General features: G+C 49.2%; 1 protein-coding gene across 1 annotated transcript; it reads right to left on the bottom strand.

Annotated features, from left to right (window-relative positions):
• Positions 1-276: 276 nt before the first annotated feature.
• On the bottom strand, positions 277-10,520 carry LOC133240513 (collectin-46). Its single transcript, XM_061405473.1, has 8 exons — positions 10,323-10,520; positions 9,706-9,907; positions 5,291-5,407; positions 4,899-5,006; positions 4,469-4,576; positions 3,982-4,098; positions 3,284-3,367; positions 277-1,063 (listed from the first exon to the last, which is right to left on the bottom strand). Exons 2-8 carry the CDS (start codon positions 9,902-9,904, stop codon positions 681-683), a joined length of 1,116 nt encoding a protein of 371 aa, XP_061261457.1. The 5' UTR covers positions 9,905-9,907; positions 10,323-10,520; the 3' UTR covers positions 277-680.
• Between the last annotated feature and the right edge of the window lie 2,042 nt (positions 10,521-12,562).

Raw genomic sequence — 12,562 nt, 5'->3', positions numbered from 1 at the left:
CCTGGGTTGGGAAGATCCCCTGGAGAAGGCAAAGGCTACCCAATCCAGTATTCTGGCCTGGAGAATTCCATGGACTGATTAGCCCATGGGCTGACAAAGAGTTGGACACTACTGAGAGACTTTCACTTTCACTTTCCTTGTCTTGACAATGATCTTGGAGAAAAATCTTTTTCTTTTTCACCATTGTGTAGAGTGTTAGCCAGAGCTGAGGTGCCTGCTACTCTCTGTGGATGTCCAGGAGAGGAGGAGAGAAGAGTGAAAGAGGCTGAAGGATAAAAAGATTGAAGGCAGGAGAGGAAAGGGAAGGATGTAGCAGTGACTAGTGGGGTCAAATGCAGTCCATATTTGGCAGACGTGGAGGGCTAGACACCTGTCTTGTTGAGGAGGAGACTCTGAAGTTTTCAACAAGGGCATCTTGGAGACCTCCTTTTAGCCTTTCCCCTGAGTCAGCAAGCTGCCCACCCCCACCCCACCCCCACCCTATTTTGTGACAGATCTTCCAGATGTGAAGCCAGTTTCAAACTTTATTCTGAGGGAGGAGTTACATAGGAGGCCTGCCTTGTGGCCTCATCCCGTGGCTCAGTGGGGAAGCTGTGAGCAGCAGAGGGTCACCTTTTTATTGGGATGTTGGCAGCTCACAGCTCTGGGCACTGCCCCTTCCCTGGGGTGGGTGGGGGAGCTCAAAACTCGCAGATCACGAGGAGTGGCTCACTGCAGGGTACGTCATTCCACTTGCCCTCCGGATAGATCTGCACACAGTTCTCTGGTTGTCCAGCATTGTTGTTGTTGGGCTCCCCACTGGCCCAGTTGGAATAGACCAGTGACTCCCCCGTGGGGTAGGTGAACTTGCCCTCCGTGGAGATGTCATTCATGCTCAGGTAAGCATCATTGTTCTTGGCTCTGACCAGCTGTGCCACGGCCTCGTTCTCAGCTGCAGAGCGTGGGGAGGCCAGCTGTCCCTTAGCCTCTCTGCAGATCTGCTGAGCATCTGAATATGATTTTACAGCACCTGCCGTCTTGAAGATCTTCTTCCCGACAGCCTGGCCATCAGGGAAGACCACCGCTAGGGCAAGAGGAGATTCAGGTTGGGGATGTGGCAGCACCTAGATCTTGTGCTTCAACTGGAGTCCCCAGATCCCACGAGGGTACCAGGGCACCAGATAGAACAAAAGCAAGGCATTTTAATTACTGTGTAAATAGGAAAGACTTTGGCAGGGAAACGACACTGTAGAGGTCAGGGCAGTTCCTAAGAGTGTGGAAAACACCAACCAGGTGGCTCACTCTCACGCTTGCATGATGACTGGGCATGAGGAGTTGTCTGAGGGGTTCTGTGCTGTGTGAAGGGGTGAGGAGAAAGGGGAGGACAGAGGTGCATCTGAGAGCAGCCAAGTGCTGATCTCTGCACTGGGGGCAGTCCAGTGTTGGCTTCCATATGCTCGCAGGTGAACCTATGGCCAGTCAGCCTCCCTGGACCACTGAGCAGGGGATGACGACATCTGAGAGCTCTATGTGGGAGCGGGAGGGCAAGGTGGGAACAGCTTTGGAGAGACTCCTGTCTGGGCTTCAGAAAGTCATGTGTTCAGCCCTATCCTGGCAATGACATCTCAGGTGATAAGGGAAAGTCATATCTCTTTTCAGAGTCCAATCCCTTATTTCTAAGGAAAAGGTACATTGCAAAACAGCAGCCCTGATGTGACCTGTTAAGTATCTCTTTTTATTCCATCCCATCCACACCACTCTGACTTCCAGGGTCTGCATGGAAATCTTCTGGGCTCCTAAGAGGGCTCACTGGACTGGTTCTGAACCCAGGCTGCACCCTGACCCACTGCCCTTTTCCTCTAAGTAACTTCAACAAGCAATCAGAGACCAGATTTTCCACGTAGTCTGGATGGCACCCAGACAGCCCCAGACAAGGTCAGTGCAAGCTTGTGTGCCATGATTGGTTTATGTCCCATGCATCTGGGTGTGGGTGTGTGTGTGCATGTGTGAATACATCCGTGTGTCCATCTGAAGGTACATGGGCTGACTCAAGGTCCATCAGGATGGGTGCGCATATGTCTGCATGTGTGTTCATGTATGTAGGTGGTGTGGACTGAGTGATGGTGTTTACATACACACAGGTGGCCAGCACATATGCCCAAGTTCACCTTTGTTTATATAAGTCTGCATGAAGGGTTAGTTTTTAAGTTGTGCCCAACTCTTTTTGACCCCATGTACTGAAGCCCACCAGGGACTTCTGTCCATGAGATTTTTCCAGGCTAGGATATCGGAGTGGTTTGCCATTTCCATTCCAGGGGATATTCCCGACCCAGAGATCAAACCCAGGTCTCCTGCAATGCAGGAAGATTCTTTACCAGCTGAGCTACCAGGGAATGAGGTAGTACATTGGTATGTAAATATGATTGTGCAAGAAGGAACACATAAACTGCTGAGAATTCTCATCCCACTACTTCAGTACTTAATTGGCTTGAGTTCTTAGGAGCTAACCCTATGTCTCACCCAATCAGGCCCCTTAGTGCTCTGCTTCTTCAGAAAACTCTACTTTTTGGGGGTCAGTGAGGTTTGATAAGTGATGTGCATTCAAAGCTGTCATCAGGGAGAGCAGAGAAGGAGGAAGGGCAGTTGATGGAGCATCCCAAAGACGCAGGGCACTCAGGTGTGTACTCCAAGAGGCCTCTGCCTGCTTAGGATCCAGGCTTAGGGAAGAATCTCTGCTTTAAACTCCCCAAGAGGTGCAGGGGAGTCCAGGACTGGCCAGAGACTGGAGGCAGCCTATTCCTTCCAGACCCAGGGACATCTTTAGGGTAAGATACTTGGCCACACACCAAGGATAGGTCTGAGCAGCCTTGAACCCCACAGGCAGCATCCCACCTCTGCTCTCAGGGTCATGTCTGGATTCTCTGCTGCCCTGGGCTGTGCAGCTTCTTCTCTGGGCATTTGGATACCTGGCCCCACAGAGGGAAGAAATGCATCCTAGGTTGCATGTCCCCTTTTCTGTTATAGGAACCCGCCAGGGTAGGCCGGGGTAAGGTCGGCTGAACGGATGACTCAAACTACATCCTCCTCCTTGTCCCGTGTATCTGCTTGAGCTTCTGGAGCACGTGGGGAACAGCTTTGCCCCAGCCCTGTCCTTAGTCCCGCTCCTGCCCCAGGTCTAGGTCCAGTCCCAGTCATGGTCCCAGCAAGTCCAATTTAGACCCAGCCAAGCATACTACACGCCAAGCCTAGACTAATTCTGAGGCTCACGCTCAGGGCCTGGCTAGGGTCAGGTCCAGGAACTCACCTTTCTTATACCGAGAGAAGGCATTCTGGAGGCGTTGTAGTTGTCCCTCTAAGATGGTCACCCGCTGCTTGAGAGCATTGACGTCTGCAGGAGAGAGAGGCCATGTAAAGACAGATCCAGAACAGTCTGGGGTCACTCAGAGCCCAGGCCTCGAGGGAAGAAAGTCCAGGTGGGGATGCCAGTTGGGAGTGGGGTAAAGAGGTGGAACAGAGACCTAGGAAGTCCTCTTCTGATCTAGCTGGCCTCTGCGTCCATGGGATTTCCTGGGGTTCTCTTCTGAACAATATCCCCTGAACAGGTCCCTTGCCTCACTGACAGAGAACCAGATGTCATTTTAATTCCAAATTCCAGGAATCTGATAGCACTTCCTTTTGCATTGCAGGGGGTGGTAAGGTTGTAGGAGAGGAATACACATAGCTTGAGTATTTCCCATCCATTGAGTTATTTGATGTTCAAGGTTATCTGATGAACTGGAGAGGGAGGTTGACCTGTCATAAAGATCAGATAGAAAATCTGCTCAGGTTATCCTCCAGTGAGTCATAGAGGCTAAGACCAGAATCCACCTCACCATACACCCTGTCAACTTTTCCTGCTTTGACCCCCACCTGTAATGAAATGGGTTATCTGAGAGGAGAGCTGAGCTGAATAAGGCCGCCTCCCTGCCCCATACCCTAATGGGGCCCCCAAGGCTTCCTTACCTGCAAGCCCACTCTCCCCCTTTGCTCCTCTTTCTCCAGGATCACCTCTGTCCCCCTTCAGTCCTGGGGGACCCCTGGCACCTGAAGGGCCCTGTGGACCTATGGCTCCAGAAGGCCCTGGATAAGATAAGGAGAAATGGGTGAGTGCTGAACATTTATTTTAGCATTTTCATGCCCCCTCCCCCCCCCCCACCAAGCTCCACACATGGACTGTCATATCCCCAGGAGTACACCCTCCCACATACAAACGTCCCTCTGTGCCTGGAATCTCTTCTTGCATCCTCTCTATACACTGACTGTCCCATAACCTAACAACCAGCCTTCCCTGAATACAGACAGTCCCTGCTGCTCACACCACCCTCTCCCTGGACACAGACAGTTCCCGAAACCCAACACTGGCTCTCTCCCTGGAATGCCAGCTCTGACCTGGAGGGTGGTGGGGGTGGGCACAGGGGAATATGAGCCCAGCCCCACGTCCATTGCTTACCTGCCACCCCAGCACTTCCAGGGGCTCCGGGCTCACCAGGAGCACCTCTCTCTCCTTTGAGACCTGCGGGGCCTGGGGAGCCCTGCATGCCTGGGGCACCCATTCCTCCTGAGGAAGGAACACATTGGAGAAACATGGCTGAGAGTGTGCTCAGCAGGTACCATTTCTTCAGCAGTGCAGTTTGTCACCCACAGCTCCAGGTGAGAGAGCAACCTGAGAGACTGCTCCTGATCGCTTGGTGTCCTCTAGCAACAGTATCGGGGAAATTCAGCCAGTGTGGGAAAGTGGGGGGAGTGGCCCAGGCCAGGCCTACCAGGCACGGAGGTTCCAGGCTTCTCCAGGCACTGTGCACATTCCTTGGTCCCCAACAGGGCTGCCAACGTCACCCCTCCCTTCTCCATCCTTCACCCACCACATACCACCCACCTACCTTTGGGCCCGGTCTCTCCTTTGGGGCCTGGTGTGCCTGGAGGTCCCATGCTCCCCTGCTTCCCTGAGGGGCCTTCTCTTCCAGCTGGTCCAGGCATACCTGGAGGCCCTGGGAAAAAGGACCAGCCCAGTCAGTGACACTGAATCTCCTTGGAAGTGGGAGTGCATAAAAGATAGGGCTGTAATAGAAGTCAGACAGGCAGCCTCCTCCTAAAGATGTTGCCCTCACTCTCCGCCCTCCCCAGGAGCTCCAGTCTTCCCTGAGATAACCCTGTACCACCTTGAGAATGACCTCCTTCATCCTCCTGCGGTAGAATCTGTGCAGGCCTACTTCCATGGCCTAGCGGCAGCACACCATCTACAAACACCTGCATTCCATGCCCAGCTGCTCACCAGGTGGTCCAGGGTCTCCCTTTGGTCCGGGTTCTCCAGCAGAGCCATTGTCCCCTTTCGGTCCTATGGGACCAGCTGGTCCAGGCCTCCCTGCTCGTCCTGCAGGTCCTGGTGAACCTGTGGCCACAGAAGAGATGGACAAAATGCTGATCCCAGCCCAGGAGGAGCCAGCTGCCTGCAGGTCAGGGCCCTGGCAACTTCCAGGGTTCTGTAGGGTGCAGACACTCCCCCTTCAGCTGACTGGTCCAGTGGTGATGTAGGAAATGCGTGTCTCCATCTCCATTTTACAGGTGAGGAAACAGGCTTGCAGAGTTGGAGGCAGATCCAAACCTAGAAGACCTGACTTTGCATACAATGCACCTGCCCCTGCCCCAAGGCCACGGTATTTATGGCAGTCAAGTCTGTCAGCTTTTACCCTGGACCATGGATTCCCAGCCCTCCCCCCTTCCCAGAACCAAAGTTTCTGTCAGAAATGACACCTGACACTTACTACCAGAGAAATAGAAATCAAAAGCACAATGAGCTGTCACCTCACACCTCTCAGAATGGCTATTATCAGACAGCAAATAGGAAGTGCTGCAGAAGTAGAGAAAAGGAAAGCTTTGTGCAGTAGGGATGCAAATGGAACAGCCACTATGGAGACAGCATGGAGGTTTCTCAGCAAGTTAAAACTAGAGCTACCATAGAATCCATCAATTCCCCTTCTGAGCATTTAACTAAAGAAAATGAAAACACTAACCTGAAAAGATACATGTACCCCTAAGTTAATTGCAATGTCATTCATGGTAGCCCAGACATGGATGCAGCCTAGAGCCCAAGTATCTGTGGATGGAGGAATGGATGTAGAAAATGCAGGGTGCATAGACAATGGAACATTATTCAGGCATTATTCAAGGCAACATTGGGAAACATTGAAGTCACTATGCTTAGTGAATAAGCATAAGTCACAGAGAAGGGTGGTAGTATACGATCTCACTTATATGTGAAGTCTAAAAATCAAATGAATGAAAACAGCATACTCACAACACAGAGATCACATTTGTGGTTGCTAGAGGTGCGGATGGGAAGTGAGTAGAATGGATAGAAATCTTCAAAAGATACAAGTGTTCAGTTAAAAAACAATTGAGTCCCAGGAATACAATGTACAGCGAAGTTACTATAGTTAGTAATCCTGGGTTGCATGCTTGAACATTGCTGAGCAAGCAGATCTTAAAAGTTCTCATCACACACAAATCGTAACTATGTGTGTTGATGACTTATTGTGACAATCATTTCACAACATATGCAAATATGAATTCATTATGATGTACATCTGATTCTAATATATTATAGATCAATTCTATTTAATCCAAAAAAAAAAAACTATGTAACATGCTTTTAACATTATGGAAGATAGATGACATTATTGTTCATTATTAAGTGATAAAACTTATAAACACTATTTAATATGATTCGGTTTCTTCAACATGTCCATGCATTGTCAGGCATGTGCACATGTAACACACATTGAAAAAACCACAAGAAGAGCATCTGCAAGTGTTAACAGTTGTTCGTTCTAAGGGGCACATTTCAGGCAATTTTAATTTTCTTCTTTTTGTATTTAGTGACCATGTACTAATTTGTTTTGGAAAAATGACCAAACATTTAAAAAAATCACATTACCTTAAGGAGGCTGCCTAAGTCTGAAATATAAGAGATTTGCCTTCAAAGACTAAAGGGAGAAATGCCTATTGATTCAAGAATTTTACACTCAGTTCTGTAAGTTTGGATATTCTTTTTTCATTGAGATGAAATTCACATAATATAAAAATAACCTTTTTTTTTTTGTGATGTGTAGCTTGCAGGCTCTCAGTTCCCCAATCAGGGATTGAACCTGAGGCCTGGCCGTGAGAACACTGAATCCTAACCACTGGATATTCAGAAATTACCTGTAATTAATCATTTAAAGTATACAATTCAGTGGCATTTAGAACATTGACATAATTGTACAACTGCCACTTCTCTTTAGTTCAAGACTATTTCATTAATCCCAAAGAAAACTTCATACCCATTTATCACTCCGTCCCTTCCTCCTTCCAGGCCCTGGCTACCTCTATGCAGCTGCCTGTCTCTGTTATCTATTCTGGATATTTTATATAAATACATACAATATATGATCCTTTGTGTCTGCATCTTTAAACTAGGAGTGACATTCTTGAGGCTCATCCAATTTGCAGCACATCTCAGTACTTCGTTCCAGTCTATGGCTGAGTAATGTTCTATAGTATGAATACAATACATTTTCTTTATTCATTCACCGTGGATAAATGTTGATAGACACTTGGGTTGTTTCCATCTTTTGACTGTTGTGAGTCAGCATTCATGTGCAAAAAGACAATGAAAGAAATCTGTCAGTTACTACTAACTTGTTCATTCGCTTATTTGTTCATTTCCTCATTTCATTTCTCTGTTCACTGAGAATCTCTGTGGAACATGGCTTTCTGCCTAGCACTGAGCAGGAAGTAAATGTCAGCACCAGGTCCTGGTCTGCAAGGAATTTGTCATCAAGTTTTAAACTGTGAGGCACAGGTAACAAGGGAAGAAAACAGCTTATGAGATGTCCCTCATTCCATCCCAGCACCCCAACCCATGGACATGCACATACTCATAGGAAACAAGACTTCAAGGTTGAAAAGGATTCAGAGCCCTGGAGAGGAAAGATGACATTTCAGATCTGGAAACCACTCCCCCAGGGTAAGAAGGGCCAGGATTGCCTGGGCCAAGAATGTGCAGGTGGAAGGAGACTGGGGTATTTGGTGGGTGGTAAGAGCCTCTGTGCTGGACATTGTGTCCTGCTCTTAGCTCCAGATCTCACTAGGCAATCAATGGGAGCCCAGAGGATGGGCCCTGCATCCAAAATCCCCTGGTGCACTGTGCTCAGGCAGAGACTCTTGGTCCCTGGCTGAGCCTCTTCTGGGCTCCCCACTGGCTGGGGAGGTCAGCAGGTACCTGGGAAGCAAGTCACTCCTTAGAAGGGAGCATTGGAGCTTGCCCATCCTTGTGCACAAACCATGGCTCCCATGAGAGCAGGGAGGTAGAAGAAGGGATACTTTTCAATGTAGGGGCCTTCGGGGAGCTAGAGAGAGCTGGCACCTTGAATACCACCCCTCCTCTGAGATTACTTTTTGGCGGCCTTTCAAGCCCCAGCCAATTCATATTAGGAGCTACTTTATTTCTAAAAGACAGGTAGATACGATACTTGTCTCTTACCCTTCAAATCCTGGGGATGTTATGTATTCTTTTAAGCTTTAATGTTGTTCATTTCTTTCCTCTCCAATCAAACACAAACTCCAGAAAGATGAAAGACCTCAGTTAATCCCTCCGCAGCCCTGGCCTAGGGCCATGGTGGTCCCCTCGTCCTTGTCACTGGTTCATCGAATTTTCACTTCTTGCCAGTAACACCCAGATTTTCTCCAGTGTCTCAGTGTTTCTAGACAATTCCTTTAATAACCAGTACATTTGGAAACTATAAGAGAATTTGCTGGTTGGGACAGCAGAAGGATATAACTTTATCTTGAAGACCCAACAAAGAAATAAAGCCTTGGCTCAATTCTTTGTCACTGTGTGGTTGATATTATTCCCATCTACAGATGATTAAACTGAAACTTACAACACTGTCATCAGTTCAAAAATATTCAACATTCTGCAGAGGCAACATTTAATACGAACGAACAACAGTTAAGTTTTGGAGGGTTTGTGCTCAGTAGCATCTGACTCTCTGTGACTCTGTGGATTGTAGCCCAACGGATTCCTCTGTCTATGAGATTCTCCAGGCAAAAATGTAGTGAGTTGCCATTTCCTATCCAGGTCATCATCCCAACTCTGGGATCAAACCTACATCTCCTGTCTCCTACATGTATGTACTAAGTTGCTTCAGTCATGTGCAACGCAATGGACCAAAGCCGGCCAGGCCCCTCTGTCCATGGGATTCTCCAAGCAAGAATACATGAGGGGGTTGCTATGCCCTCCTCCAGGGGGTCTTTCTGACCCAAGGATCAAACCTGCATTTCCTAAGTCCCTTGTATTGGCAGGCAGGTTCTTTACCACTAGCACCACCTGGGAAGCCCAATGAGTTCTGGAGCAGGGGATCCAAATACCAGCCATTCACTCACTGTACATTCTTGAGGTGGGTAGAGTCTGAAGATCCTAGGGGAGGAATCAGGACAGGTGGTTTATGGAGCTGAGGGCTTGAGCAAGCCAATCTTTGCCAACCAGTAAAGCCATGTTTTAGGTGGATTGAAAATCTGGGGGAAACCTCCCCTCTTGGGAAGACCATCTTCAAGGTTTCCACTAAAGAAGATTCAGAGTTTTGGAGCTGGTTACAATTCCAGTGCCCACCCCTTCCCATCAGGGCAAGCCCATGGTCCCAGCTCTACCTGGATCTCCCTTCTCCCCCCGGGGGCCTTCTCTCCCATCTTGTCCATCACGACCAGGCAAGCCACCCTCCGAAGGCCTACACACAACAAGGGTACAGCCGTTGGCCAGTGTTTTCTGGGAATAGATCTTCATTTCTGCTCCCAGGGATCTCCAGGGCTGTGTGAGCAGGAGCAGCACGGAGAGAGGGAGGAGAAGCATGTCCTAGGCAGAGGAAAAGAGGGGGGGGGTGCTCTTGGTCCAAGGACGAGGATTAGGGCTGGCCCAGCTCCTGGAGGTCAGGAGAAGCCCTTTCCCCATCTCCTCTCCCGTCCTCTGGGGCCAAGAGTAGCAGGGCTTCAAAAACAGTTTAGGGAAAGTTAGGATAAGGTCTGGCCTGGGAGGACATGAGTGGACCAGCTGGGCCTTTGACCTGGTCTGCCAGCAGCATGAATCTACTCCCAGATGCTCTGTGTCATCCCTTTTTGGGCTTGTCATCCCTGCCAGGGGCACTGTGGCCAGGATGTAGAATTCCTCACTGAGGCCATTGTCACATCAGGAGGGACTCACTGAGTGCCCTCAGGTGGGACTCGTCCCCTCTCTGATCTCCTTTTCTGTACCAGAAAGTCGGTTGCTTTACCTCTTACAATGCTGGCTTGTTTCCTCTCACTTGCTGCTCTGGACAGGCTAGTACTGGAGTCTGCAGTGCTATATGAAGCAAAAGGCCAGAGTGATAATGCCTAGTGAGTTCTGTCCTAAGCACAGAATCGTGCATGATTGCTTCTTTACCAGATTTGTCATTATTGGGCTCCACCAGGAAAGTTCCTGGTGCACCCAGAGTCCTGCCCAGACCTCCTGAAAGGACTTGGACAGGGGCCTCATGGAAGAGGGGATGTGTGAGACGGGTGCCACCAGGGGCAGACTGGCTGCAGAGGAGGAAAGCCGATGTCCAATAGAGCTTCTGGTTACCATCAGAAAGGGACTCAGGAGCTAAGTGAGATCAGGGTGCAGGACATGGGTCACTCCCAGTGTTGGGCTTTTCTCCTCTCTCAGAGAGAAACTGTAAAGCTTTGAGCATGGAGAAGAATTATGGGAGTTACAGAGACCTGGAAGAAAGCCCAAAGGACCTAGTAAAGGACTGAAGTTTGCCAAGCAGGCTCATGGGAGGAAAGGGGTTTCCTGACCAGAGACGTGCCTCCTTCCAAGAAGATGATGAATTGCTTTTATCCTGGGGACTTCCAGACAATGGCATCAGAGATCTGGTTGGATCCCTTATCCAACTCTCCCCCTCTCCCTGTCCTGGAAGCCGATCTCCCACCAAACAAAGGGAGAAGGGTAAAGAGCACCCCTTATTGCCTCACTTGTTCCCACCACCGGCACTGACCCTCCTGGAGTGGAAGATCTACACACACCCTGCCTTCCTCAACACCCACATAGGCAGGGAGATATTCACCAGACATTGGAAAACAAATTAAGAGGCAAGGACAGAGACACTCACAGTTTCTTCCTCTAAGGCTCCAGAACATCCAGGCAAATTAGAGTTCCTGGGTAAGCACTGGCTCTTTATATCTGCCCTATAATGTGACCCTCAGCCCCAGTTTCCTGAGAATTCTCTTCGGGAAGTAGGGTAATTTCCTTATTATTGACTCACTCAATTACACCCCCACCTGAGCTCAGGTGTCCACCTGGGTTCTGGACACCTGCCACTAACGTTGACAGGACTAAACACACATTAGAGTCCAAAGAGCACCCTCAGCCCAGGATCTCATGGATTCCCCACTTCAGCCTTGTAAGTAAAATGGCAGCATCGGTGTCTGTATTTCATGATGTCCAGGGATCCAAGGTCCAGAGAAGAACAGTAAGTTGCACAATGATCTACAACTCTTGCAAAAGCAGCCTGCAAGAATCAGCACCTGCTGTGCCCACTTTTCTTCCTCCTCATCTCAACATTTCTCCTCAGACCCTAGGAAAGAGCTGGGAGAAGCTTGGCTAAACTGAGCAGAAGTGGGGCAGGTGAAGGACTGCTGAGGCAACAGCCTGTGGGAGACAGCATCTGGGGGAGCTGCCATCTGGCAGGGGTCACTCTTTTGCTTTCTGCTCTAGATCTAGGACAACTCTCTACTTGCCCAAGATGGCTTTCTTTGCTCTCAGTTCATCCCCTGCCCAACTCTCCTTCACTCACATGACTATCCAATTGTATTAATTACAGGGTTTACTGGCAACCCCTACATGCTTGCTGCCCAGACACTGGTTTCCCTGGTAACTGATGAACAAACTGACGTCAACTCTCTGTTAGACTGGTAGGCTCCTCCCTCAAGTGGTGAAGAGTGCCTCCATGTCCTTCCTGCTCTCTGCTGAACATGGTATGCTGTTGAGCTAGGACCCTTCTTTTCTGGACACGTAGATTCCTTATCTAATAAGCCATGGACGTCTTTGTCCCTGGTTCCCAGCTCTTGCTTCGGTCTCAAGGCTGGGCATCAATAAGGATGCACACCTGCAGGGTGAAGCCCAACAATTGGTGAGTCAGCCAGAATGTGACAGAAAATCCCATGAGTGCAGAGATGTTGGAGAATGAGGACTGAGAAGGGAAAGTTGTGGTGATAATTCCAGGGTGGCCATCCTGTAGCACGTGGGTTCCTGTGAGAGAGATCTTTCTCTATCATTAAATTGATGATATCCTATTAACCTCAGAGGCTCTTCCAGTTTAAAAGTAGCAACTTGGGCTTGTGCTTCACCTGACTGCAGGAGGAGGGCTTGTGATACTGGCAAAACACAAGAGCCTTTCTGGTTTTATTGTTTTCTACAAAATACAAACATACCCCTGACCCACCACCCCAAAACAATTACAGGCTTTATGGACACTAACTGGGACAGGCTTGT

Source organism: Bos javanicus, chromosome 28, assembly GCF_032452875.1.
Source record: "Bos javanicus breed banteng chromosome 28, ARS-OSU_banteng_1.0, whole genome shotgun sequence".
Classification (NCBI taxonomy): Eukaryota; Metazoa; Chordata; class Mammalia; order Artiodactyla; family Bovidae; genus Bos; species Bos javanicus.
This window is presented reverse-complemented; position numbering and strand designations above follow the sequence as displayed.